Source organism: Crocodylus siamensis, chromosome 15, assembly GCF_052110815.1.
Source record: "Crocodylus siamensis isolate JL-2025a chromosome 15, ASM5211081v1, whole genome shotgun sequence".
Lineage (NCBI taxonomy): Eukaryota > Metazoa > Chordata > Crocodylia > Crocodylidae > Crocodylus > Crocodylus siamensis.
In genome coordinates this window covers 7711237-7736891 of record NC_143409.1, presented here as the reverse complement: position 1 = coordinate 7736891, position 25655 = coordinate 7711237, and the positions used below count along the sequence as shown (strand labels likewise).

Below are 25655 nucleotides of genomic sequence, written 5' to 3'. Positions count from 1 at the left end.
CCGGCGGCATCTGGGGCGAAAGGCGGTGCAAGGCGGCAAGCAGCCAAGCGCGAGAGGAGGAGCGGGTCTGAGAAGGGCACGGCGGGCATGTGGGTTTGTACAGAGCCTTGCGCGTGGCAGCCCTGATCTGTGATGGGGGGAGCCGCCATAAATCACAGGAGGGAGTGGAATGACTGAAGGATCCCAGGGTTGGGGTCAGGCTGAGGGCCTAGGCTGTGTTGGGTGGGGAGGGCGACAGCAAAGGGTGGATGGCAGAGCCGGACCAAGGTTTTGCCAGGAAGGGAAGGAGAGCCAGGCTCGGTGAAGCTAAAGCTGCTGGATGAGGGAGCGGGACTCGGGGAAACACCAAGCGCAAGCCAGCGGGCAGGAGTACAGCGAGCTCAGCGTGAGATGGCATCAGCCTGTCTGAGCGACGGTGCCGCGACGGCAACTGGGGTGGTGAGGACATGAGCAGGGAACAGGGGGTCCAAGGCAAGACGGAGACAGGCCACGAAGTCAAAGGTCCCCGCGGGCCCAGCTACATTGAAGGTGAGGAGCAGGCTGGGTCGTGCTCCTGCTCAGCGAGGGGGAAACCCAACTCACGCTCCTGCCAGCGCCCCAGCAAAACGCACCCAACGTCACCTCCGCAGCCCAGCGGCAGGACCCGTGCTCCTGCATTCGGCGCGGCCTCACAGCCCGGGCGGCTGGCCCAAGCCGAAAGCAGGCCACGAGGGGTCCCTCTCCGAGTCCCAGCGGCAGCAACGCGCAGGACACGCGTAGGCAAGCCCCAGACATCAGATGCAGGACGCTGCTAATTGGGAAAGTCTGTGAGAGTGTCTGGCCACCACTTGGCAGCCGCAGGAGCTCCAGCAATGTCATAAATCTCGCACGGCGCGGCCTCCGTGCATTCTTTTCAGGCTCTGTAACATGACAGGGACGTGGCCTGGAGATCAGGGCTGGGTGAGTCTGAGGTTTGGAGATGCTCTCCAGCTGCCTCTTGGGGGCTTGCGGGATTAGGATGACTTGGCCCCTTCCCTCCCTCCTCCCCATTCCCTTCTTAGCCCCTTCATTAGCTAAATTCAGGAACAATGCTGTTTAACACAAGCCCCTTCCTCGTACTGAGGAGCCTCCAAAAACCTCCCACCCTCTACAAACAAGTTTACCAACAGGAGCTGGCTGGAAGAAATGGGAGCTGAGTGCATTGAACTGGGGTTTAATTCCTAGCTCTGCCACTGGTCTTCTGGTTGACGCTGGGCAAGTCACACCAAGTCCCTTGCTTTCAGTCTTCCCATCTGTGAAATGGGGCTAATGCTATGTTGGGATCCCAAATGGAAAGTGCTTTGCAAGACCCAAGTATTCGTCTTCCCTGGCGCATTGATTGAATCACTTGCCTGTTTCTCGCTGCACGCTGTATTCCAGTCGCCCCCGTGAGAACGCAAAGGCACTCGCGTTTCATCCCCAGGCAAACTTTGCATGAAGTTTGGGTTCAAGATGATTTAAAATCAGCAGCATTCCCCCCACCCGTTCTGCCGGGGAGAGCACGTAGCTGACCAGGAACACTGATTGACATGGACAGCTTGATTTCGAAGGCAGAAGAAACCCTTAGAAAATGGGTGTTCTTTCTTTAAGCGAGCTAGACTTCAACACATGAGACGGGGTAACCAAATGCAATGCAGCACGACGCACGAAAAACTGGAAGACTATCCTGACGTCCTGTGCAGCAACTCATGGAGGCATGTAGGCGTCTAATTGCCATCGACTGCTAGAGCTGGATCGAGTCCCAGGGGCATTCATCTCCTCTCAGGTGACGCACGCGTTTCTGGAGAGGTGAATTGGTGGATAAATGTAAGGACAGTGCTAGATGAGACAAAACAGAGGCGTGTAGAAAATGTTATCAGCTTTTGGATATTTTTAACATCCACAGGTATCCTCTCTCCTCAGAAGCAAACCGTGCGGGGAATGGTATCCTCAAGACCGACCAGTGGGTCTTAACCCTAGATGGAGGGAAGCAAGAGATATCTATGCATCTGGGAGGAGTGCTGGGATCTACAAGCTGTCCATTCACAGCTCCTACAGCCAAACTCTTTGGCCAGCAGCGTGGAGAGTGAGATGACCCTTATTTGATCCTAGGCTTGACAGAAGACCAGCAGTCTCTACAGCAAGGGTGAATTAACTGCGATGCAGATGAGGTGAACTGAAGACCAGCAGTCTCTACAGCAGCGGGGAATTAAATGCAATGCTCCAGCTCTGTGCTATGTGCACTCAGGCGTCAAAGACAGTAACGGTGCAAGCTATTAAAACAATCGGGTATCCTAGCCTTAACATTTCATTTTGCTTTCAGATTTCCTGCTCGGCACCGGGTTTAGGGAAAAAGGTACTTTCCTTGGAGTGGCCAAATTGTAAAGGTGCCTGAGATGAGCTCTCAAAGGCTAGACAAGGCAAGTGCAGAGTTTCAAAGAGAAGGCAGAAGCTGGGGTGCAGAAATGCGCCTTTTCTGTTTTCACAGCCATGGCGAGAGACTACCTGTTACATGCACCAACTCATCTACAAGGGCATCTGTGTCTTCTGGCGTATGCACGGGTGCCCAGAGACTCTAAGGAAAGGGGAAGACTCCTAAAGGACCCCATTGGGTTGGTGCGAGACCCAAAGGAAAGAGCAATCCTTATTTCACCTGTGGGGAGAGGCTCAGGGCTGGGTACGTGCCTGCAGGGCTGAAACGAGGAGGAGGTGTTTCATATCGAGCTCCAGAGCAACCGCTCAGTGGACCGGGGGCACGTGGAGCCGCTGAGAGCGCTCCAGAGAAAGCTAAAGCTGACAAAGCGCATCAGGACTCGCAAGTGAGGGGAGGAAGCAGGTGAAAGCCGAAGAGGGAGAGCTGAGCTCCCAGCCGCGGAGAGATTATATGCTTCACGCCGGGCCCCGTTAGAGCAGAGCATTGCAGCAGGCTGGCCCCACCTGCCCCCGGCGAGCTCAGCCGAGGAAAACCGAGACACCGATAAGAGGGGCTGGTTTCAAATCATCCGAGGGGAGCAGGGGCGAGAAGCAGCAAAGGCTGTTACATGCGAAGAGGCGAATTAAGCACATAAGCCTATTGGATTTATAGGAGAGAGATTGGCAAATACCACGAGCGTCTCAAGCCAAACCTATGACAGCATTCATTATGCTCTCCCACCTTTTGCCATATCCCTCCAATTGCTATCACATGTTGACTCTGTACAACGTGCAAGCCTGATGATGTATTAATCTCTAGCAGCGTTTGGACAGCTTTTCTCGAGTTTCACTGCTGTTTTACAGAGGCGGCATTTCACGCCAAGGGTATTTCTGAAGGCAGGAAGCTTAATAAGAGGGAAACACCATTAGGGAGAGAACAATTTGGAGCGAGCAAACGAGGAGGACAATTAGGAGGCTAAATCTGCTATGATTTCATAAGTGCAGACTGAATTGCTAGAAATTCAGCTGTGCTGGCATAATAACTGCACAGTTGTCACAGTAACTGCACATTTTTTCGTTGCGTATTTTAGTAGCGAAGTACTTCAGGCTGCGGCACCTCCTTGCCGGAGAAGACTTGCTTGCGAATCAAGAAGAGAAGCTGCTATTGTCTTTGGGGCCAAGAGAAGACAAAAAATAATTGGGGTGCGTGTCGGCACGCGGGAGGCTCCAGGCACAGATAGGCGAGATCCAACCTGAGAAAGAAAAGATCTAGTAGTCGTTTCAGCAATTAAGTCCTGAACTTCTCTATACACCCTCATCGTTTCCTTCTATCTGTAAAACAGCTGCCCAGCTGGATCCACAGCTGCCTTCCACCATTTACTCTCTACCAACTTTTGACCCTGGTGCTTCTGGGCCATGCTGGAGTCTCCCTGGAGCAGACAGTGACTTCTTGTACCAGGATTGCTATTGCCAGATGTCTTGGCCAGTGCCAGGTCTTCAGTTAAGGTTATCCCATGTCTGAAGGCATCTACATCTTCTCTGGGTACTTGGTCTCCTTTTCATCATCTCGGTCTGAATGGGTCTCTCACCCAAACAAGGCCCTTAGGACATGGATAGTAATAGCACTCTGCAGCTGTTAAACATTTTACAAACAGTACTAATTACTCTTAGCAAAACCCCTTAGCTCAGGATCCAACATCTAGTGTAGGAGCACTTACACGACAAGTGATTTGCCAGGAAACACGCAGGGAGGAATAGGATCCAGGTGTCCTGGAGCCCACAGGCGGTGCTTAGTCCGTGGTACATCAACACATCTCTACGTGAACCCGGGGGACCAAACTCACAATATTTTGCAGGTCAGGTTTTCAATTTCCAAAATATACCAAACATTGCTTCTATTAAATCATTTATATAATAAATCTCACAATATTTCCCAGGTCAGGTTTTCGATTTCCAAAATACACCAAATATTGCTTCTAATAAATTGTTATATTTATATCGGTGTGGGGCGCCTTGGGGGCGGGGGGGTAAATGTAACTGATGGTATGGTCAAGGGGTTGAGGAGCAGCAGAGCTGTTGGTGCTTACCTTAGGGTACTCGCTCTATCTTATCAAAAAAGGAGGAAAATAGCCAAGTGGCGACTTGAGGTTCACAAGGACTTTCCTGGGGAAATAGCAACGGGCACCAAAGAACTTATTGATGTAGTGGCGACAGGCCCCGGAAGAACCAACAACTAGACGTTGAAGCAAGACAAATTCAAACAGTTAGTCGAGCCGTGCGGGCGACTGGCCACGGGACCCAGACAACCAAGAGCGGTGGCGGATTCTCCGTCTCTTGACATCTTCAAATCCATTCCTCTTGGGAAGATAACACTATCACAATACACAGCTTTGGGGGCTTAATATTAAGGTAAGTGGGTGCAGTGCTACCGCCTGGGATACACAGAAGGTGAAACCCAACGATTTTTGGATCACTTCCAGCCTCAAGCATCCATGAATGGAGAAGGCTGTGGTCAGCTCACAGCCTGTAAAGAATAAATATTAATAGTCATGGAAACAGAAAATCAGCCTTGCAAACTTAAGAGCTGCAAGGGGCTTCCTGGGCAACCGCCAGTGACTAGAAGAAAAGCGTTTGGCCCAAGGAGAGTTTCTGCTGAAGGGCTTTGGTTCCTTGTAGCAACACGTGCGATAGGTTTTATTGTGCGTACTTGGTGGGCTCATGAATTTCTTCTGTTAAAAACCTTACGGGTTGTTACTTGCACCTACAACAAACACGTCCAAGAAACGCTCAGCATTGAAGTAATTCGGTTTATTTCACACCAACAAAGTGTCCAGCTACGTTACGCAGATACCTTTCAAATGGGCAGGATAGTTTTTACTCCAATAAAATTTCCACATGCTCAGCAACTTTCATTTATAAGCCGTGCAGCAGCTACCCACGAGCGTCCAGCAAGGCTGCTGCTTCACCCGGACGTCAACGTACACCGCAAGAAACCTCTCTCTGAAATCCACTTGTAGTTTCCTTCCCCGTGCAAAAAGCTTTTGGTTCCCAGCCGCCTTGTAAGGCGCACGCGGCATATCCCGAATGGAGACAAGGTCATTTTTTCCACGCCGGCATTTTCTGCTTTTGTGTCTCATTGACCAGAGAACACGTTTGGCCGTAGCTAAATATTAACACTCCCTGTACTTTATTCTGCAACCGCACAGGGACCAGACCCATCGCTTCTTGATTTGTTAGCACACTGGGAACTCTGAGCTGCCAATATTTTACTGACAAATGACCTCTTCCACCTACCACAGCTGTCAATGTTGGGCCCTGGATTCATTTGAATCCAAGTCCCAGTCAAGTATTAGACAGATGCATAATGTATTGCTCATAGCCTCACTATTTCTTCTTTATTTTCACAGTTAGCTGTTTGGTGTGCTTTGTGTGGGCTTTCAAGTTCAAAAACCTTATTAAAATTGCTATGGAAAAATAAATTTATTATTAAACATATTCAATCTGCTCCAAAATGGAATGATCCTGTTTTGGTTTGAATTTACAACTGGTTCCATTTAGTTTGACTGTTTCTTTTTTTTCTTTTTTCCTATTTATAGCCAGCACCAAAAAAAAAAAAAAAAAAAAATTATCATGGATACAGTACATATGTAAATTAACTAATGGAAAAATATATACATTTCACTTTGTAATGAAAAACTTAAATGATATGATTGCCATGGAGGATATATCCCTGTATTATAATAAAATATCAAGCAATAATTGACTGCTAAGATTCTTTTTCACCAATAAAAAAAAAATAGCACCATACATAAGATAGTGAGAATCTACACTCAATAACACGATTGTGCAACTAGTAATGTACAGTACTTTAGAAACAGTACAGAGAGTATTGGTTACAATATGGAAACACCACCATTGTAATCAAAGAGCATCAATCTCTTGTGAACAACCACCAAATAAAAAAAAAAGTATTGGCATAGCTATGCTGAAACAGGTTTCTTTTCACTGGGATGTAGTAACTGGGGACAGGGCAGAGCTGTAGATTCATAGTCAAAGCGCCTACGAAATGGTACAAAGCAGAAGTGAAGGGGTTTTGACCAGAATTAAATAAATTTGTCAACGTTTTTGGCCCTCATAAAACAGAAGGGGATTTAGGCTCATCAGGAGATCAAATGAGAAAATTTAACCAATTGGGTCCATATTGTTATGCCATCAGTTTTCACACGATGAGGGGTTCTGCTTTAAAAAAAAAAAGGCACGTGGCAGAAATTAGCCTACGAACCTTTCCTTTGAGAGCCGCGACACTGTTTTCAGTGCTCAGACATTCAGAAGACATCTCTATGTTACAGCGGCGCACTCGCGTCCCGTTTGATCGATGCAAACTTGGGCTGGACTCAAAAGCCCTCTGAACCAAGGGGGCATCGCTCCACTGCCCGCAGAGGACGCCGATGAAGTGGAAACACTCCCACTCCTTCAGAAACCCGTTCTGTAGCATTCGGAGGAGAACAGAACGGTCTTATGGAAAAGTCTGTGACAAGCATCACTCGCAACGCTGGCATACCAAAAATGGTGCGCCGGGGTGCAGCATCTGATAGTGCAATGCCACAGCACGCGCTGGAGGATTACCCTCAAAAAGAATAACCCAACAAGGACACAAAGCCCTTTGCAAACGGCGGCTAAGACAGGAGGTGAAATACATAGCGGCCCGAGGGGTGCGCGCCGGCTGGTCGGCGTAATGGAATATAATTTACATGTAGCGACAGGCTAGACTGTCTATATGGTGAGCAGCTTTTTTTAGGCCACCAAGACGTAGCTTTCTGCTACGTCTTTTGCCTCAAGCATCAGCTTCAGCCTTTTATGATTGCTTCTCAGAGTAATGGGTCATAGACCAGGTCCATGCCTCGGTGGCTGAGCGCCCCAGCTGACATCTCCCCAATCCTACCTGCTCCCCACCTGGATATATGCCAGTGCCCCAGGGCATCTTCACTTTTGAGACCTGAGTCTCCCGTGTGCCTGAGAGCAGCTGCTGGGATAACCCGGGAGCAGCCTTGCTGGGGCATTTCTGGGCCTAGAGGAGAAGAGTAGGAGCAAGCGGGACTGCCATGCCCAGCAAAGTCCTGGCTGGGACAGCTTGCCTGCAGTGGTGTGGACGGACCCTTCATATGCCCATCTATGCCACCTCTGAACTTAGGCCTGAGGGTGAATGTCTGATGGGAAGGTTTGATTCTGACCGTAACTAGAATGGGGCAAGAGGAGCGTCTGGTCTAACGAGACTGAATCATTTCCCTGACACAGAAATGGGGCAAGTAGGTTTGTTAGCACCGAGCGGCTGCTCCGGGGTTGCTGTGCAGGCAAGTGTGGCTTTATGCATGCAGACCAGCACTTCTGCGCACAAGTGCCCGTCTGCACAAGCAAATACACATCTTGCCAGGGCAACTGAGGATGCACGTGTGGTTACCAGTGTCCAGGTGAACGTGAGGTTCCTAGTTAAAAAGTTTAGCTCCAAGTGGTAAGAAGAGGTCTCAATTATATCCTGGATACTGAAAGACCCTGAACCTGGGAGAAAAAGCGGTTTTAAAAATGTTGGTTGCCAAGGGCATCTCTCATCACATTAATGCAAAGAAATAGTAGCAATAATAACACAAATGACATCAGGAAAGAGAGGTGGAGGGTCACAGCATTCATATCTGGACCCAGGCTTCCCCAGTGTTTGGGATGCAAACTGTGCTTGAATCTCTAAGTAAGTAAATATGAATGTAGGGGGCTAGAGCAAGCACAACGCTGTAATTCATGTGTTAACAGCACAGTGAGCAAGAGCGTAACTAAGCACTACACAGGGGCCACGCGCCCTGGCAGGGGACAGGGTCCAGGTCTGACTTACAGAGATGCACCCATCTGCAAAGACACATGAAAGGGACAAATGCTGCCTTGTTGGTAGCTCCTGTTCCTATCTTGTGTCTCAGGGAAGAACTGAGATGTTTTGAGGATTATTAACACAGCGCTTGCCAGCTGCCCTGATAAGACAAGCCCAATAACACACCAGATGAAACAAGAAGCATTTAGACACAAAGAGCAAACTCTTGGCCCAGTGAAGCCCACAGAAGTGCTGGCTTTCAGCAAGATGGGATTTCACTCCACGTACTTGCCAACTGCTGCCTCTTTGTCTCCCAAAGGCTTGATAACATAACGACGAGGCAGAGCCCACAGGTGGGAAAGACCTGTTTTGGGTTTCTAGTGTAGCCCCCATGCAAATATTGTCCCAGTCTCTACTTCTGATACATCCTAACACAGTTTCACAGTGCCCTTAAGAAACGACATTCTGCCTCCTTATCGGATTGATTTCTAATGGTTGGAAAGAGGAGATGAAACAAGAGAGTGCGCCCCAAAAAACCCTGTGAGTGAAAATGGTTTCTGGCTACTCCCAGACATTTCTCACTTTTTGATGCCAGGTTAATAAGTTTCTAGTCTCTTTTAAGCTCAGAGAAATGGAAGGGGCCAGGAAAGAAAACGCATTTCAAGAATGAGAGAGAGAGGGAGGGAGACAGAGAGAAGATGTGCGTTTAGAACTGGAGAGGGTAAAAAATTCCCCGATTGCTTAAAGAAAAAAAGTCTACTAACTGGAGCGTCAGATACAATAGCATTGAGCTTGCTGCAGAAATCTCAGAGACGTCCATCCTCTGCTATCAGTTTTCACAAGCTTTTATAGCAAATCCCCTTTGTTAAATTAAGCATTTCATTTATGTGTGTTGCTCCGAGCCCACCCCATAGCACTGTAACTGTTGGGAATTAAGAACATCAGCTGGAAGGGAAGCCAAGACTGAAGCGTTAAGTAATGTCTATACCTTTGCTAAATTATTTGCCAGAGGCTTCCCCCTGACTGAGGCACACACAACCTTGGTCAGTTCAATCACTTTGCGACTCTTGTCCTTTTTTTTTACCGGTACCAAGCCATCCAGTGGCTAGTAATTAATATATTAAAGTAAAAAGCATGAATGAAGAAGGTGATGCTGCCAAACACAATAACATTCTACAGGATTGGCTCCTTGAGATGACTCTTTGTTCATGTTTGTAAGGTGGAGGAGTGGATTACTTTGGTACATCCAGTCTGCAGAATTAGTTTCAAGTCTTATTAGGTATGCTTTGGAATCCACCGCGCTGTAGCAATTCATTCAGTTCCAGTACTCAGACCTACGAGTCCATGATTTACATACACACAGCTGCAACACCCTAAGAAGTAGCACCGGTTCATTAACTCTTCTGCTGCATCTTGTTTGCATAAAAGTCTCTGCAAGTCTGGCAACAGCGTTGATACCACCTCATGTCCTGGCACAGGTTCTTCTCACGGATCACCCTGCAGTACACCGTCCACTGGTCCCCTGTACACTTATATGTGAGAGCAGCTTGGGATACAAATAGAGAGAGGAAGCCGGCACGTTAGGTGAGAACGGCACTGCGGGTCTGAGCAAAATAACGCCAGCAGCATGTGAGTCGATACTGAAGGGGGGGGCGATATGCTTTTTATATGCTAAGGAGGTTTGGGCAATGGGACTGTGACTTGTCTAATAAAGACAAAAGCAAGAGAAATCACTGCAAAAATATAGCTGGGCTTATGTCTGGAGACATAAGGAATGGCATTACACCAGTGGCCCAGCTGTGCTGGTGCCCGTCCTTTGGCCCCTGTTCGGCAAAGTGCAAAGTGCATCACGCCTGTGCTTAGCTTTAAGCAGACAGGCTGTCCCCCCTGCAGGCCCCGGGGGTTTTCTGGATCACCACTTTCTAACCCAGGCCGGTACCAGATACTTCAGTGGAATGAACCAAGCACGCTGCAACGGGGAACCCCAGACCAGGCAGAGATGGGAAAAGGATCAAACAACTATATGCGTGTAGGAAAAGCCAGATTCATGAGAAGTAAAAAACAAGGGCCACAGGTTTCTGGCTGGAGTGAAAGGCTTTTTGTGGCACCCACATTCCCACCAGTACCCACAGTTACCAGTTGAAAGCTAGCTCCGGTGTATCTGCATCTCCTGAGTAGACATCCCCTAAGTCAGTGGGGGCTAACTTTTTTGCCATCTCTGCTACAAGGTAAGCTCCACAGCCTCTCCAGGGGCCACTCCGATCCCCTTCCCCTGCCCGACCTGCTGCTCTGCTTTCTGCTTCCTGCCCTGTGCTCCCTGCCTACTCTGTTGCTCTGCTTCATGCTACCTGCTCTATCTGGCATTGTGTTCTGTGGTCCCCCGGATCTGCCATGTGCCACACACACAGGCTGCCCATGTCCCCGGCTGGCTACTCCTGCCCTAGGGGATTTAGGGGCCTACAGGCCATTTTCAAATGCTGCTTAAGCTCCACTGGAAGTCAGTGGGGTAGAGGCTCCTAAATCCCTGTCACCACTGATAATGGGGCATGGGCAGGAGACACTGGGGCACTTCAAAACAATGTGGCCCAGAGTCAACGATGCTACAGCCCGAAGGAGTGAGGGGGGAGCATTTTGGATTCTTTCTGGAGATTACTAAGGTACTTTCCTGTAGCAGGTTTACCATGAACCTTGTGCTGTGGGAAACAAAATTCTGGATGAAAGCAAACGCATGCTCACTACTGCATCCAGAAGAAGAGTAAAATGCTCAGTGCTTGTGAGCGGTGTCTATTTTTGTTAATATCAAATATCACTTTGGGCACTGATGATTTCAGACTGGTTTACAGCCATAAGCAGACTACCGTCAGGAGGGCCATGAATTGCACCAGTCTATTAAACACTTGAGCTTTTTACTGCATTGTGCTAAAGTGGACATTAGAATGGCTTTCTTGTTTCATCGCTGCATCTAAAGCTTCTCAAACCAATTTTTCCCTCCTTCGCTATGCTCTGAGCACTAAAATGCCTGGGAAATATTCTCAGATGTTCTAAACAAAAGGATTTAAAAGCTTTTTAAAGCTCTTCAGCTGGACTAAATTCTCCTCTCAATTACATGGGTGTCACTGCAAAAAATAAAAATAAAAAAAACAGTCCATCCTGTTCTAAAGAGCTATTAGAAATATTATTGACTTTAGGGAAACAAATCCTAGGCCAGAAACCTCAAGTCTAATCCTGCTTAGAGAGTAGTCCTACTCTAAAAAGTGACTATGGAAGAATGGCTCCTTTATATTCAGCAGTGCTGACTGCAGCGGGTATACGCAGACTCCGATCAGCTGATGGCAGGGGCACCTGACGTCTGTGAGCCCTGCACGGCGAAGGGACCGCACGTTAGATGCTGTCCCTTCTGGCAGCCCCCTATAAGTTTCAAGCAGTTACACTGAGGACAAAGAAAAAGAAAGACAAGGTTCTTTGGGTAAATGTGATATTTTTTATTAGACCAACTAAGTAATTGGAAAAAATTGTTCTTTACAAGCTTTCAGGCACAAACACCCTTCTTCAAGCACAGGGGAGAGTCTGCTAAGAACATTTTTTCCAACACAGTTAATCTAATAAAAGATATCACATCTACCCAAAGAACCGTGCCTGCCTATGTCCTTAGACCAACACGGGTACAACACCCAGGGAAAAGAAAGACACCTTCAGCTCAGCAATGTAACTAATGGCCTAATTTGGCCTGACGATAAAGTGGGAAGTATGAGAAATCAGCCTGGATCTCAGACCTCAGGTTGACCGGAAGGGGCTGGAAGGTCTAGAAAATTATCTTTTTGTGTCTTACAAATCAAGTGCATTTGACAGGGATGAAGCAACCTGATATCTGTTATTAGACCAACTTAAACAGTTGGACAACATTTTCTTAGCAAGCTTTCAGGTTTAAAAAGGGGTTTTAAACCCAAAAGCTCACTAAGAAAATGTTTTCCAACTACAGTATTTAAGTTGGTCTAATAAAAGATATCAGATTCACCCAAAGAACCTGGTCTGCCGATGTCCATAGACCAACACGGCTACAACCTGCACCCTTTGACAGGGATGATAAACACAGATCCCTCGCTCAGCATCATAATTACTGGGTCACCCCTGGGGTAGAACCGCAGTAAAAGCATTACAGTAATTTGGAAAGCAGTTTGTCACCGCTCATGTGGTAAATGATAGCAAGTGGCAGATAATTCAGGGGCAGATGTGGGAGGGCAGAAGAGATTAAGCTAAAGACTCGCCAACCTCTTTCCCTGCCGCTGCCTAAAGACAGATGTCCCACACTTGAAACAGCACCTGATTTACACAGCGTTCATCCTTCTAGGAAAAAGCACAATCTTTCCAGAAACCTCAAGCCCCTGTAAAACTCAACCTGCCAAGGTCCTCTCTGTTGTTTTGGACACAGCTGAATCAAATCTCATCATTATATTCATGTTCACGTACAGTGAAGGGCAGGTGGGAAGGTTTTCTGCTGCCTGGAAACATTTGCACAACTTTTCTATTTCATTTCTCCGAGCAACCAAAAACATGATAAAATTCACTAAAAGTCTCTGGTGACCATGTCTCACCTGTCATGGACCCCTTCTCCGTGGCCTACTGTTGGCTCCAACAACTCTCCTAGGGAACGAGTTGTGCCATGGGGCGGATCTAAGGCAGGATGACTCTGCCCACTCGAGACCATCAGTTTCTCAGAGTTGGACACTCCCCAAGCCCAGGGCCCCATACAAAATTCAGCACAGGTACAAAGTATTTCTAGATACCCAGGCAGGAGATATACTGCAGTGTTCAGGGCTGACCATTTTGCCTTCTCCCTCAAGAACCATCTCCCACTTACCAAGTCGGGGCGAGGTAATTGTGTTGACATTGATCTTCTCGTTGCAGGCTTCTTGATGGCACTGCCTGTAGGCTGCTGGCTTGGACAGGACCGGGCACTCATTGCCGTGGCGGCCGGTGACTTTGTGCATGCACTGCACCACGCGTGACTGGAGGCCTTTTCCGCAGGTGGAGGAGCACTGGAGGAGAGAAGGACACGGCCGTGAGTCACGCTGCAGCTGATTGCAAAGACACCCAAGCCAAAATACTCCAGGACGGCGCTCGGGAGACTGGCAGCAGACCCTGGCGCCCGAGACGTGCATGTCTCCAGGCTTTGGAGTCTCCGGGATGTGGAGAGGGGCAGCTGGCTACCTGGCAGCAAGGAGGCCCATCTCTGTAGCACCGTTTACCCACAGCGCCACATCCTATGAGGTCTCTCTAAAGGTTGGAGGAATCCGGGAAGCTCAGCGCCCCTTCTGATGCAGCTCACACCGCTCAGGGGCATTTTTGGAAAATGCATGTGGCCTGATGCTGCCTTCACCCCTGCGCGGTGTGGAGCTCCACCGTGCAATCCCAGGAGAACCTGCTGCCAAGGTGACCTCTACCCAATGTGTCTTTGCAGGTGGTGGGATAACCTCAAACAAGAACCTCTTGCAGAGGTGGGCAATTCTGGCCCTCCAAAGTCTGTTCCTTTCCTCCCACGTATGGTGACCACGGGGGAAATAGGGGAGACCATCATCCAATTCACAACAGAAAGCCTCAAGTATCCAAGCGTTCGGCTGCATCCAGTCCCACTAGCCCTCTGACATTGGCCTGCCCTCCAAGGAGCGACTGGAAATTGTTCTCCATGACGTGGGGCTTAGCTCTGCCAAGAGGCCAGCTCTATTTATGAGCTTTCTAGGTTGTCATCCACTTGGAGTTCCCACCTGCCCCTTCCTCCCTCTGCCCTGTCGCTCATGATTTACAATGTCCCACTTGCACGCAGCTCCGTTTTAATAACGCGCGCTCGGCGAGCCGAGGGGAGCACGCCAGCTGGAGTTAATCAAAGAGCCGTGTACTTAAAATAACGAAACGACGTGTTGCGAGACTTTGGCGGGAGTCCGACTTCTGCTCGTGCCACACACAAGCAAGCGGGGAGCGGAGCAGTGGGTCCTTACGCAGCCCAGCCCGCTGTGTAAGGCAATCAGAAGCCGAGTTCAGCCCAGGTGGGATGCTCCAGTGCTCACACACCGCGGGCACAGGAGCTTCTCAACAGGCCAATGTAACATCAAGGGCTAGGGTGGTGGTTTGAGCCAGCAAACAGCGGGGTTGCTGGGCTGCAACGGCTCTGGGGAGCTCCAGGAGGAGGTGTGCGTGACACACGAGCGATGTGGGAGCCCTGCGGCTGCTGTGACCTTGGAAAGCGCTTTTGTCTGTTGTAGGAAAGCAGAGAAGAGCCGCAGTCTTATTGGTTTGGCTAGAAACCTCAGCTGTTTCTGCTCAGCAAGCACACAGTGCAAGGAGCGTCGCCTGGCCCGTGTAAAAGCAGTGGGAGGGGTTTTTGGAGGGATGGACTCTTGCACTTGCGGGACAGTAAAAGGCCAGACACAACCAGGCTTCACGTGATTTGGGCCAGGGGAAATAGGCACCGTGGAGCAGTCCTTCAGAAAGGCTCACCGTGTGGGTGCTACAAGCCCTCCCCCTGCTCGTTTCCAGGAAAGCGGAGGGCTGGTGTACGGCTCTACAAAACCTCCTCTGTGGTGAAGCCTCATGCCAAGAAGCAGTTATATTCTTAGCAATGTCGCTATCTTCATTAATTGCTCCCATTAACCAACGGTGGTCCGGTGGACCCACTGATTCTCAAATCCCTTTCCTGCGTCTCATGCACTCACAAAAGTCGCTGTTAGGTCCTCGCTTCAGTTATTTGCTTTTCAAATTCCATTTCAGCCTCCTAATTTCCTCCTTCCACGCCGCCTGCCATATTTTCTACTCTTGTTTAACTGAGTACTCTGGGGCTGCGTTTCTGTTTTCTGAAGGATCTCTCTGTTTGGCTCAAATAACCTCACCTTGCCACTGAGCCAGGTGGGCATATTGCTGGCTTTCCTGCTCTCTCTCTGCTCAGAGCGATGCATGCCTTTTCGCATTCGAATACCGCTCCGTGCCACGTGTACGACTGGCTCTGGGGACTTTTTCAATAGCTTCTTTTCTTTTAAGTACGCTGTTCTACAACTTCAAATGAGTCAAATGTTATTCATTTCTGGTACCTTCCCTTCCCCAGGGATGTTAAACTTAGTTATATTGTACTGCAGTCACTGTTATTGGCTCAACTACAGTTCCTTTTTGTACCAACTTCTGCATAATACGGAGGACTTGCAGCTCTTTCTCTTGTGCATTTGCTGACTAGCTGCTCCAAGGACCTCGTCCCTTCATAACAACTGCGCAGCTTGCATGGGCAACCAGATTGCTCAACCTGCAAAGGTTTTCTCAGACTTGGTTGACTCTCTGTTTTTGCGTGACATGTTATAAAATCATTCATCTTTTCCTCACATGGAGGTAGGTAGTAACGCACTGCCCATCCTTTTGTATTCAGGAACGTGTCCGCATGGCTGCAAATGCAGAATTCTTTCATGTTTTAACAACAAAGACCGTTGGGATGATGCTATAGCAATTTTAATCTTTAAACTTCCTTAAAATTAATTCACACAGTGCTCCCACAAGGTAAGTGAAGAACATCTCCATTGTACGGATGGAGAGGCTACGTCTGTACAGAAACGTGCCGTCCCCCGCGGTAGCACCCCGAAGCAGGATGTCCTGCTCCGGGAAGGCTGACTCCTAAACCAGAAGCAATGTAGCCATCATGGGCAGGCTGATGATTACCTTCTGGGCTGGCTAAGGCTACGATCAAATGTCATTTTTGTCATGGGATCAGTTCCGCTGAGGCACGTCCTGGCACAGCTGAGCTGATTGCTTGGCAGGGACAGACATCACCCGGGGCCCTCGTCCCAGGTTTCAAGGGGGACAACAGCCCTGGGTGCCTGGCCCCGACCTGGGGTGCAAGTGTGAAGAGGGGGACCCCACGGCATTCCCTTGCTCTGCAGCATGAAAGAGGCGGCCTGGAGTTGCCTGCTTGGGGCAACGGGAGAGGGCAGCCGTAGGCTGTCGGGACTGTGCCGTAACCAAAGACATCCTCTGCCATAAAGCGGCACACGGCATGCAGACCTGGCATGACCACAGACCTGGCCTTTGGCAGCCAGGCACAAACTATTAATAGGAACAGCTGCACTCACGTTTTTGGGCATCTGGGGCGTGACAAGGCGCAAGGATATCTGTTTGCCCGTGTTTTGTGCTGCCACAACAAAAGTTATGGTGCGACTAAGAGGACCTCTGTTTGCAACCGAACAGATCTCAGTACTCAGCAGCGCTAACTATCCACCTCCCTAGGACAGGGCTGCCACGTACAGGAGGTAGTCTGCCCACACCAGTGCAGCACGCTAGACAACGCTGCCTCTGGGGCACCGTTTACTGGACAGACGTCACCGTAGAGTTGAAATCGCTCATCTGAGATCACAGAGTATTGGGCCGTAATCCTGTGCGTGTGTGTGCATCTGTCCCAGGGAGCACTCTGTATCTACCAACGCTCCTACCAAGAATAGCCTTTTCTTTTAAGGCACATTGATATTTTCAGGCACTGCGTTAGAGTCCTTTACCTACCTTCTGTGTGTGTGTGTGTGTCTGCCTTTGCCTCTGCTAGCCAGCAAGGAGGGCAGGCCACGAAACTTTTTCCACAGACACTGCCAGCTCCACTCCTTAGACAAATACCAGCAGGGTTTTCGCCCCGAGCAGTTTGATCCCTTCTCCTCGGAGACTAGGATTGTCACCTATGCTATGCAATTAGTCTTTCACAGCCAGGAAGACATATTTTAACATCTTTCCTGAACTCTTTGGACTTGGCAGCTAATGTCAGGTTGGACATCTGGCTTATTTTAAGAAGAAATTTTCAGCTCTATACTTGGATAGTCTCTTTACATAGGAATTTCAATAGGAAATCGGAATAGATACAAAATACATACAAAGAGGGAATTGTTGCTCACACTTGGCTTCCTTCAGGAGAGAGGATGTTGCTAAAAGAAGCAGGGAAATCATATTCAAAGTGAGGAGCACCGTTCTCTGTATTGTTTCTGCCCTTCTGCTCCTGGCTAAGCATGCTCACGGCTACAGCTCCGCTATGTCGCACCTAACCCCTGGGAGCAGGGAAGCAGAGACATAGTTCGAACAAGTCTGTGGGGCAGATTCACTGCAGGTCTTGCCAGTACTGGTCCTGGCACAGGAGTCCCAGAGAAAGTCCACATGGGACGTGGGGAGTCCCAGCACTGGAAAGCAGCTGCAAACTCCTCTCCAGCAAGGGACAGCAAATGGAGCTAGACCAGTGAGCCTCACTATCCATTGCGGGGGGTGGCCTGGGTGCCACGGGTTGTTGGTTCAGGCTTTTCATCTAATGCAACAGGTGAAGCTTTGTTGTGCATGCTGTCTTACCCCCATCCTCCCCCGGAGACCCAGCAGAGAGCCTCGGTGGAAAGACTATGTGCTGTAGCTTACGGGTAAAAGCCTAGCAGGATGCCAAGTTTAGTGCAAGCATTTGTTAGCAAGTACGGGGCTTGATTCTTTTTTTTTGTGTGCAGTGCATTAACCAGAAGGTGAGTGCTCTGTGCCTGCAGGGCACCTCCTTGGAGGATCTCAGAAAGTTTCACCTGCATTGTCTAAGGCTCACGAGTACCCCAGGCTTTTGGATGGATACAGGAGCTGAGGGAAACAGGAGGGGAAGTGGCCTGCAGAGCTTGCCGTATCGGTGGTGGAACCAGGAACAGAATATGATGTGCTCAGCCCCTCTCCTTGACTTCAGCTACTCCCGTGCTACTCTAAAATCACGAAACACTTCAGAAAAGCTTCCAGCCCAAAGGAGAAATGGCACCGGAGTCAAAGAAAAGTCACTGCGAGAACCACCCAGGCGTCCCCTCCCTTCACTGCCAGAATAGTCTTCAGCGGTTCAACAGCCCAAAGAGAGAGGTTGATCTACGGGAAGAGCAAATGGGTTTCAACATAACAGGTGGCCAGGTTTTCACCTGAAGAATAACTTGAGAGAGAATTAAAGGGCAAACCCACTCCCCATAAATGTCACAGATTTTAAGTGAGCGTTTGACAGCCCACGGTATGATTCACCGGGAAGCATTCCTAGACATAAGGGCTGGAAGGGACCTTGTACGATCTCTGGGTCCAGCCCCCCCTGCCCAAGGGGCAGGAAGCCAGGGGGGTCAAATGAGCCCAGCAAGACGAGCGTCCAAGTGTGTCCAGAGTAGGTGCTTGCACCACTCGGGGGAGTCTGTTGCAGACTCTGGGGGCTCAGATGGTAAAGAAGTTTTTTCTTATGTCCAGCCTAAAACCGTCTTCCTGGAGTTTGTGACGTTAAACCTTGTCTTCCCTCGGGGTGCCCTGGTGAACCAGCTCGTGGTACACCCCCCAATATACTTATAGGCTGCCACCACGTCCCCCCTGAGACTTTGCTTTTCCAGGCTGAGAAGTCCCATGCCTCTCAGTCTTTCCTCATAAGACTTGCTTTCTTATCCTCTGATCATGCGCATGGCTCTCCTCTGGACTCTCGCAACCTACTCCACGTCCTTCCTGAAGCGCGGCGCCCAGAACTGGACGCAGTGCTCCAGCTGCGGCCTCCCCACGGCCGAGTGCGGCAGGAGGATGACTTCCTGGGTCTTGCTCGAGTTGCATCGGTACATGCAAGCCAGGGTTTTGTTCTTTGGCATTATGCTATGCCGACAACAAGCACTATCGCTAAGGCTTTATGTCATGGTGGAGCTTGCCTAGTTACAGCAAACACAGACCTGAGTAAATTGTCTAGCACAGGTACCAAGGATGCCTGCCTTCTCCTCTCCTCTGACCCCAACAGTCTTTTATTTCCTGCATAAGAGCAGGGGGCCTGGACCTGATGATCTCATGAGGTCCTTTCCCTAACTGCTATGAATCTATGAATCCTCTTTGGCACTGCCAGTGACACCATGAAGAGAAAAGCTATGTTTAAAAGCAGCACCCTAAAGCAGCCAGGTTTTATTGATCACACAAATCTTACCAGTGACAGCTCAGCCAAGGTGCAAGCAAAAACCTAAAGACTGTTTACCACTGTGAAAAGGATAGTTAATAATTAGCTAATGAGGGGGCAACGGGAGGACCAAGCCCAAGAGAAGCCCCAGCAACTCCCAATTCAAGTATTACTTGGAGGAATATAAGAAGTGAGGCAATTTGCATATCTTGGCAGTAACGCACAAGCCAATGGGGATATCCAGAAGGAAATAAACTTACAAATTGTCAAGGTAGCAGCTGCATTCTCCAGCTTAAAGAAGATTTATTCATTGAAAAGCTACAGCTTAAAGACAAACTATGAGTTTTCAACTCATAAGTTATTTCCACCTTCAAGTATGGATGTGAAAAAAAATCTGGAAGCCCTCCAAAACTGTAGGTCAAAAGTCCTCCTGTGTCTAGCAGCTTATAGGACTGGTATGGTTACGAAACACCAGTTTTCGTAGCCAATGGTCCATGATGGAGCCACGTGGCTAGTGCCACGTCTGACTTTTTTCAGCCCCCCAGCCTGAAAGAGCATTTGTAGCTTGGTCTGCGAGGGGCAGCTTTTGGCACCGAACCAGGATGGGGCTTGACTCCACGTCTCAGGAGCTATGGCAGGATGCCTTAATCACTCTGCTACTATGCCCCATACCAGTGGTATGGATGCATGTCTAAATGCTTTCAAAAGCAGAATGCCCCAGAAAGACACTAGGTATTAAACAGAACAAGTTTATTGCAAATATTGGGAGTTCAAGGCTACAGGCTGAGGTTGGGCAGCTGGAGAGACTCAAAGGGCACCAAGAAAGGAATCCCTCTGCAGAACGGTATTTAGAGAGGGGAAACTTATAGGACTTAACAACATGGAGATCATACAAACAGCAGCCTAGCACAGACTGGGACGGTGGAGTCCGGCTCGTGCCTTTCGTTACTTCTGACAGATCATTTTAGATCACACTTCTTCCTTAAGAACGCCCTTGGTCTACTATTAGGCAGAGAATCGATCCATCATTCTTTTTGTTGGCTACATCTGCTGCTCACCTCTGCATGTCAAATTCTTCCAACTTCATTGGGAAAGGCGGGGAGACGGTCCTGGAGTCCCATTCAACCAGTCCCATGCATGCTGACTTTACTGACTGGAGTTTTAAGGACCTGGGCTCTATTTCCAAGCAAGATCATTCAAGAACAAAAAATGCAAAGGTGACCCGGCGAAAAGGCAAGTTGCATTACTTATTTCCCCATCCACCTCAGAGGCAACTTGTGTACAAAGGCAGATCTATTTTCTTAGTTCTTCTGCAAGTTTCTAGAGGCAGCTATAACACTGCAGTGATGTTTCTAAAACCCAGCGGAGGAGTCACATTTTATACTGACTTCAGACTTCAAGTCCTTTCAGAAAGGGTGAAGGTATTTCTTATTGCAGCTCCCCTGCACGTGTGAAAGTCAGGAGAAAAGTAAGGCACGTTCTTGTTGGCAACACTGGAAAAAGGCATTTGGGCTGACTGACAAATGTCTTGCAAGAGTCGGTGTCCCTTGCCCCCAGGATTAGGCTTTCAGTGAATTTTTGCTAATTTAAGCTCTTCATTTTAACAGCAGCGTGGCAGCAAGCAGTGCATTTTCATAAATGTCAGGTCAGCTTCTAGTGGTGCCTCATTAATTAAGCACTAAAGAACGAAATTTCTGTCTCTTTTCTGATAAGATCTAATTCGCCCAAGGCATCCTGGAAGTTGTTTTTCAAGCTTCTGCAGTAAAAAAGACTATCAGATCATTAAGGGAACATATCTAGTCTTGTTGGTACCAATATTTAATTTGGAAAGTTTTGTCAAGTGACTGATCTGTTTAATTTAATCAGGAAAAAAAAAAAAGCCTGTTCCTTTGACTCAATGCTGGAAGAGCCGATAAATTATAACAAAAATGCTGATGTCCGATGTGGCAGAATCTCAGAACTTAAAGAGCAGCACAATCGTCTCTCGCTGCCTGCAGCCGTGCTTTCAGACTGAAGGCTGGATGACCTGAGGACCAAGACCCAAGCAGCACTTCCAGTGTATCTCAAATGCATAATTAAACTTGGCTTCGCTGTTAAGTGCAGAAGCTGGACGAGCTGAGGTTGGAATCTGTGAATATTCTGGGAAGTCGCTGAGCTGCAAAGTGCTTTATGCAACCTGGCCCGCCATGGAAATATGTGACCGGTTTAATTTGTTCTTACCATTAAATGAATTAAGTCTCCTACCAGATCCTAACCACAGGTCCCTATGACTGCAATTTTGCGCCAGGTAATAAAAGCTGAACTATGAAATTAATTTGGTACTATGAAATTAATTTGGTACTATTGGTTCCAAACTCCAGAAAGATGCTGATGCCTAGAAAAGTGTGCTCTCAGGCCAGGGCCCCAGCTCGACGTAGCCCCCGGGGCTGTCCACGCTGCAGCCAAAGGTGCGACTGCACCTTACACAGACATACCTGATACGAGTGGCAGCAGGGAGCTGAATGCAGGCATCAACACGAACCCACCTATTTACCCAGCTTCTCCAGGAAGTTTGTAGGCTTCACCAAGCTCTGTGCTGTTGCTTCTCCACCGTTATCGGTACTGGCGCTAGCTGCTTTAAGGCTAGTTCAGCTATTTCTACAAGAACAGGTCCTGTTGAAAGAACTTCCTGGGAACTGGACCTCAGCAGAGCAGTCTTTTAGCTATTAACATCTACTAATAGCGGTGCTTAAAGGCGCTGTGTAAACAAGACACGGTTTCTGTCCCAAAGAACAGAAAAAATAATCAAAGTGTCAAGAAGGAAAGTACAGAGAAGTGAAATGACTGGCCCAGTGTAACACAGCTGGCTACCAGCAAAGACAGGAACAAAAGACTGGTCCCCTGATCACCTGCCCAGTCTTGCATCTGCTACTTCCCTGATTATCCCGCTGCCTTTTAGTGTCTTTCTGAAGAGCACAGGTGAAATCAGGGTCTCCCAGAAGCCATTGGCAAACCTCCCCTTGGCATCAGTGGAGCCAAGATGTCGCTCAAGAAGGTTAGCGTTATGGAGCAGGTGCATTTCATACATCCACACTCACCTGATCGTGTCATTCAGGTTATGTTTTTAAAGATGCTTCAAACTTAAGTCATTAAAATGTCAAGCTCTGTTTGCATGCACACGTTTTGCCACTGCAGTTTTTTAGTGCTGAGTTGTTCAGTGAGCAAAAGCTCAAGTTTTTGGCATTTTTTCTGTGGGGTTTGTAATCTTGTCTGCACTACAAAAACCACACAGTAGCTGCATCCATGAGTTAAGTGATCCCACTTCAAAGGTGGGGAAACTGAGGCAGAACACAGTTGAGGGACTTAAGCAAGGCCACCCAGGAAGTTTGGGGCAGACTTGAAAGCTGAACCCAGATTTTTATTTTAAGAAGTAGGGATGCTGGGGCTGGGTGGAGCAGCCATGGTGGGGCACGGGGAGAGTGGGCGGGGGATGGGGCCTGTTTGATTTGGAGATTTGGCAGCAACTGAATCACCAAATCAGATTCAGACGAATCGATTCGGGACAGTGATTCAAGTCACCGAATCAAATCACTGTCCCCCAAATTGGCTGAATCTGAACCCAGAGTGAATATTAGCTGCTTCGCACAGGCCTACTGCACAGGTATCGCGCAGATGGTTCTCAGCTCGAGGATCAGTTGATGCTCCAGTTCATAAAGAGAGCATGGTCATGGAAGAAGCCACAGGGCAAAAGCTACCTCTGAAGCAAATACCTACCCATTGTCTTGACTTTCTACCCAGGGTTGGACTGATCACAATTTTTGGGGTCAGGAAAGTCATGGCCAAATTGGTATGGACTGTAGGAGTTTTTGCTTGTAGTGGGGGCATGGTCCTCTTCCTGGGAGCTCTTGAACATATATTAACAACCTTTGCGGCACCAGGATCTTGGCCATCATGACCCCCCTGCTTTGTCCATGGCAAGTTAGGGCGTTACATCTTCAGTTTTGTGTCAGGGTTGACTGTTGTTTCGGTAGGAGTTAGACTATGGATTGTATGGGATGGTTTGGCTATGGATGATCCTGCCTTAGATGGGGGTCAGACTAGATGGCCTCTGGAGGTCCCTTCCAGCCCTACTTCTCTATGATTTCAGTCATGAGTTCAAAGCAATGACTTGGATGAAAACAGCATTTCGGAGAGCTCCTTCCCAACTCAACTGCAGGCACATTACAGCCCCTTTGGGTGGACTATAAACTACCCCACGAGGCTATGAACTCACACAGCAGGGACATGGATGGATGAACAGTAGATAGATAAACACAATCAGACCCGGAGGCATCAAGCTTCCTAAGGAGTTCCCTTCTTTTTGACATATAACGTAAGAGCTGCCACGTACAGGGTCAGATCACAGGTCCACCTACCCTAGCATTTTGTATCACACAGTGGCAGAAAGTGGGGGGTAAGGGGATGAGTATACATATGCAGGACATATCCAGACTGATCTGTCCTCTGCTCCTCCCCATTTCCCTTACAGCTTGAGCATCACACAGGGCTGTAGAGAAAGGCCTTGTCTACATAGAAAACAGCATCAGATCCAATAAAAATATGGCCTAAAACACATTCAACTTCTGCAAGACTCTGAGTAGGCTCTCCACCCTAATTCTGGGTTTCAGAGTGGCTTGTTTCACTTTAACATTTGCTGATAAAGCGTAAGAAAAGTTCTCGCAGCAAACAGGGAGCAAAAAGAAGCTCCAGTATTCACCCCATTGACTCTGAAGATGAGAGAATAGCTCAGAGGCGGGCAATTATTTCGGGCAGAGGGCCACTTACCAACCCCTGGCAAGATGTCAAGGGCCACATTTACCTCTCCGATGCAGGGAAGTAGGAACAGCCCCACAGTCCCAAGCCAGAAGCCTCTGCTAGGCAAGGGCTTCTGGTTGGGGAGGCAGGGCTGGAGGGGCCTTGCTACTGGGTCCTGCTGCCAGCTTCCCCTGGGTCCTATTGTCCCTGGCTCCTGTCATCTTTGACAGGCATACAGGAGCAAATAAATATAATTTGAAAAAAATTTTTAGGGGCCCCACAGGCTGGATAGAATGGCCTGGAGAGCTGGATCTGGCCCCCAGGCCATATTTTGCCCACCCCTGGAATAGCCCCAGTAGTTCTGAAGCCCTGCCATGTCTAAAATGCAAGTCTTTTGCAAGGAACCTCAATTTAACATCTAAATCCTCAAGTTGGTGAAGTCACTGGGAGTTGGTCTCTGGTTTCAGAGGGCCCATGATGTGCCCAGTGGTGTTGTAAACAAAATCAACTTCATTTTAAGAGGAAAGCGATGGGTCCTGCCTATTCTGTAATCCAAGCCTACATCTGCTTCAGGTCTCTTGTATTCAAAATCCTCCCCTGAAGGAGCCTAGGTAAATGGTGTTTGATCCCTTCTATACATTCAGATTTCGTTCTGCTCTACAAACATATGGAACAAGCTTCTAATCTTCTCTCGAAGAAGAACAGAAAGGCATCAGGAAGCAATTCTTTACGGTAAGGGTTGCCAGAATATGGAATGGGCTTCCAAGGGAGGTGGTGCTTTCCTCTACCTTGGAGGTATTCGAAAGGAGATTAGACAAGCACCTGGCTGGGGTCACTTGACCTCAGTGCTCTTTCCCGCCTAGAGCAGGGGGCCAGACTCCATGATTGAATATGTCCCTTCAGACCCTAGAAATCAATGACATCTATGAATCTATGAATCTAAGATATCTACACTGCAACCAGCCTGGGGATGCTGGCGTTTGAATCCCTGGCTGGCACAAAGCTCATACAGACCACTGCTTTCAGCTTCTGCAGCTTAGAGGGGAGCTGCTGGTGAGCTGAAGGCAAGAGGGTTTGTGGCTTGAGTGTCAGTGGTCACCGGCCAAAGGAATAAGCTCTGAGCTGCTGCTTATGTTGGAGGGCTGATAACTAGGCTTTGAGATGCTCTGACTTTACAGGCTCATATTCCCTCCTCGCAGCTGGGTTCTATACAGAGGACATCTCTTCAGCATTTCCATCTTTCACATGCATTGTAGGATGATTGGCAAAGGCAGCAACACCTTAAGGCCAAATTTCCTCCCTCTATCTGCCACAGCACTTGCATGAGCAAACTGCTCTGTGCATAGGCAAACCTGTGTGCAGCACCTACTGTATCCGTGTGTCCTCTTTCATAGGAACATTAATCACAGGTAGCAGAAACAGGCTGCTAGCTGTAATGTCTGACTGCTGGTCTAAGGTGCTATCTGCTCTAGGTCGTTTGCTCTCCATCAATGCAAACTGAATAAGAAAAGTGATTTTCTCCAAGGCAGAAGATGATGAACTGGACCATGACCTTTATCAAGAATTAACAAGTTGTCTGGAGTTTATTATAAACAGATGTCGATCAAGCTGTGGATCTGTAATAAAAGCTAGAACAAAGAGAAGGTTGCTTCTATATTTACAACACCCCTGAGTACATCTCTTAAAGTACAGCTGTCC

At 48.5% G+C, this 25655-nt stretch overlaps 1 protein-coding gene across 2 annotated transcripts in view; it reads right to left on the bottom strand.

Annotated features, from left to right (window-relative positions):
- Positions 1–5199: 5199 nt before the first annotated feature.
- ADAMTS17 (ADAM metallopeptidase with thrombospondin type 1 motif 17) overlaps positions 5200–25655 on the bottom strand; it is a 274992-nt gene continuing 254536 nt past the window's right edge. For both annotated transcript variants that reach the window (XM_090028144.1, XM_090028145.1), the window contains 2 exons: positions 13122–13299; positions 5200–9809 (listed from right to left, as the gene is read on the bottom strand). In XM_090028144.1, coding sequence (XP_089884270.1) covers positions 9658–9809; positions 13122–13299 — 330 coding nt within the window. In that variant the 3' untranslated portion in view covers positions 5200–9657. The remainder of the gene's footprint in view (positions 9810–13121; positions 13300–25655) is intronic.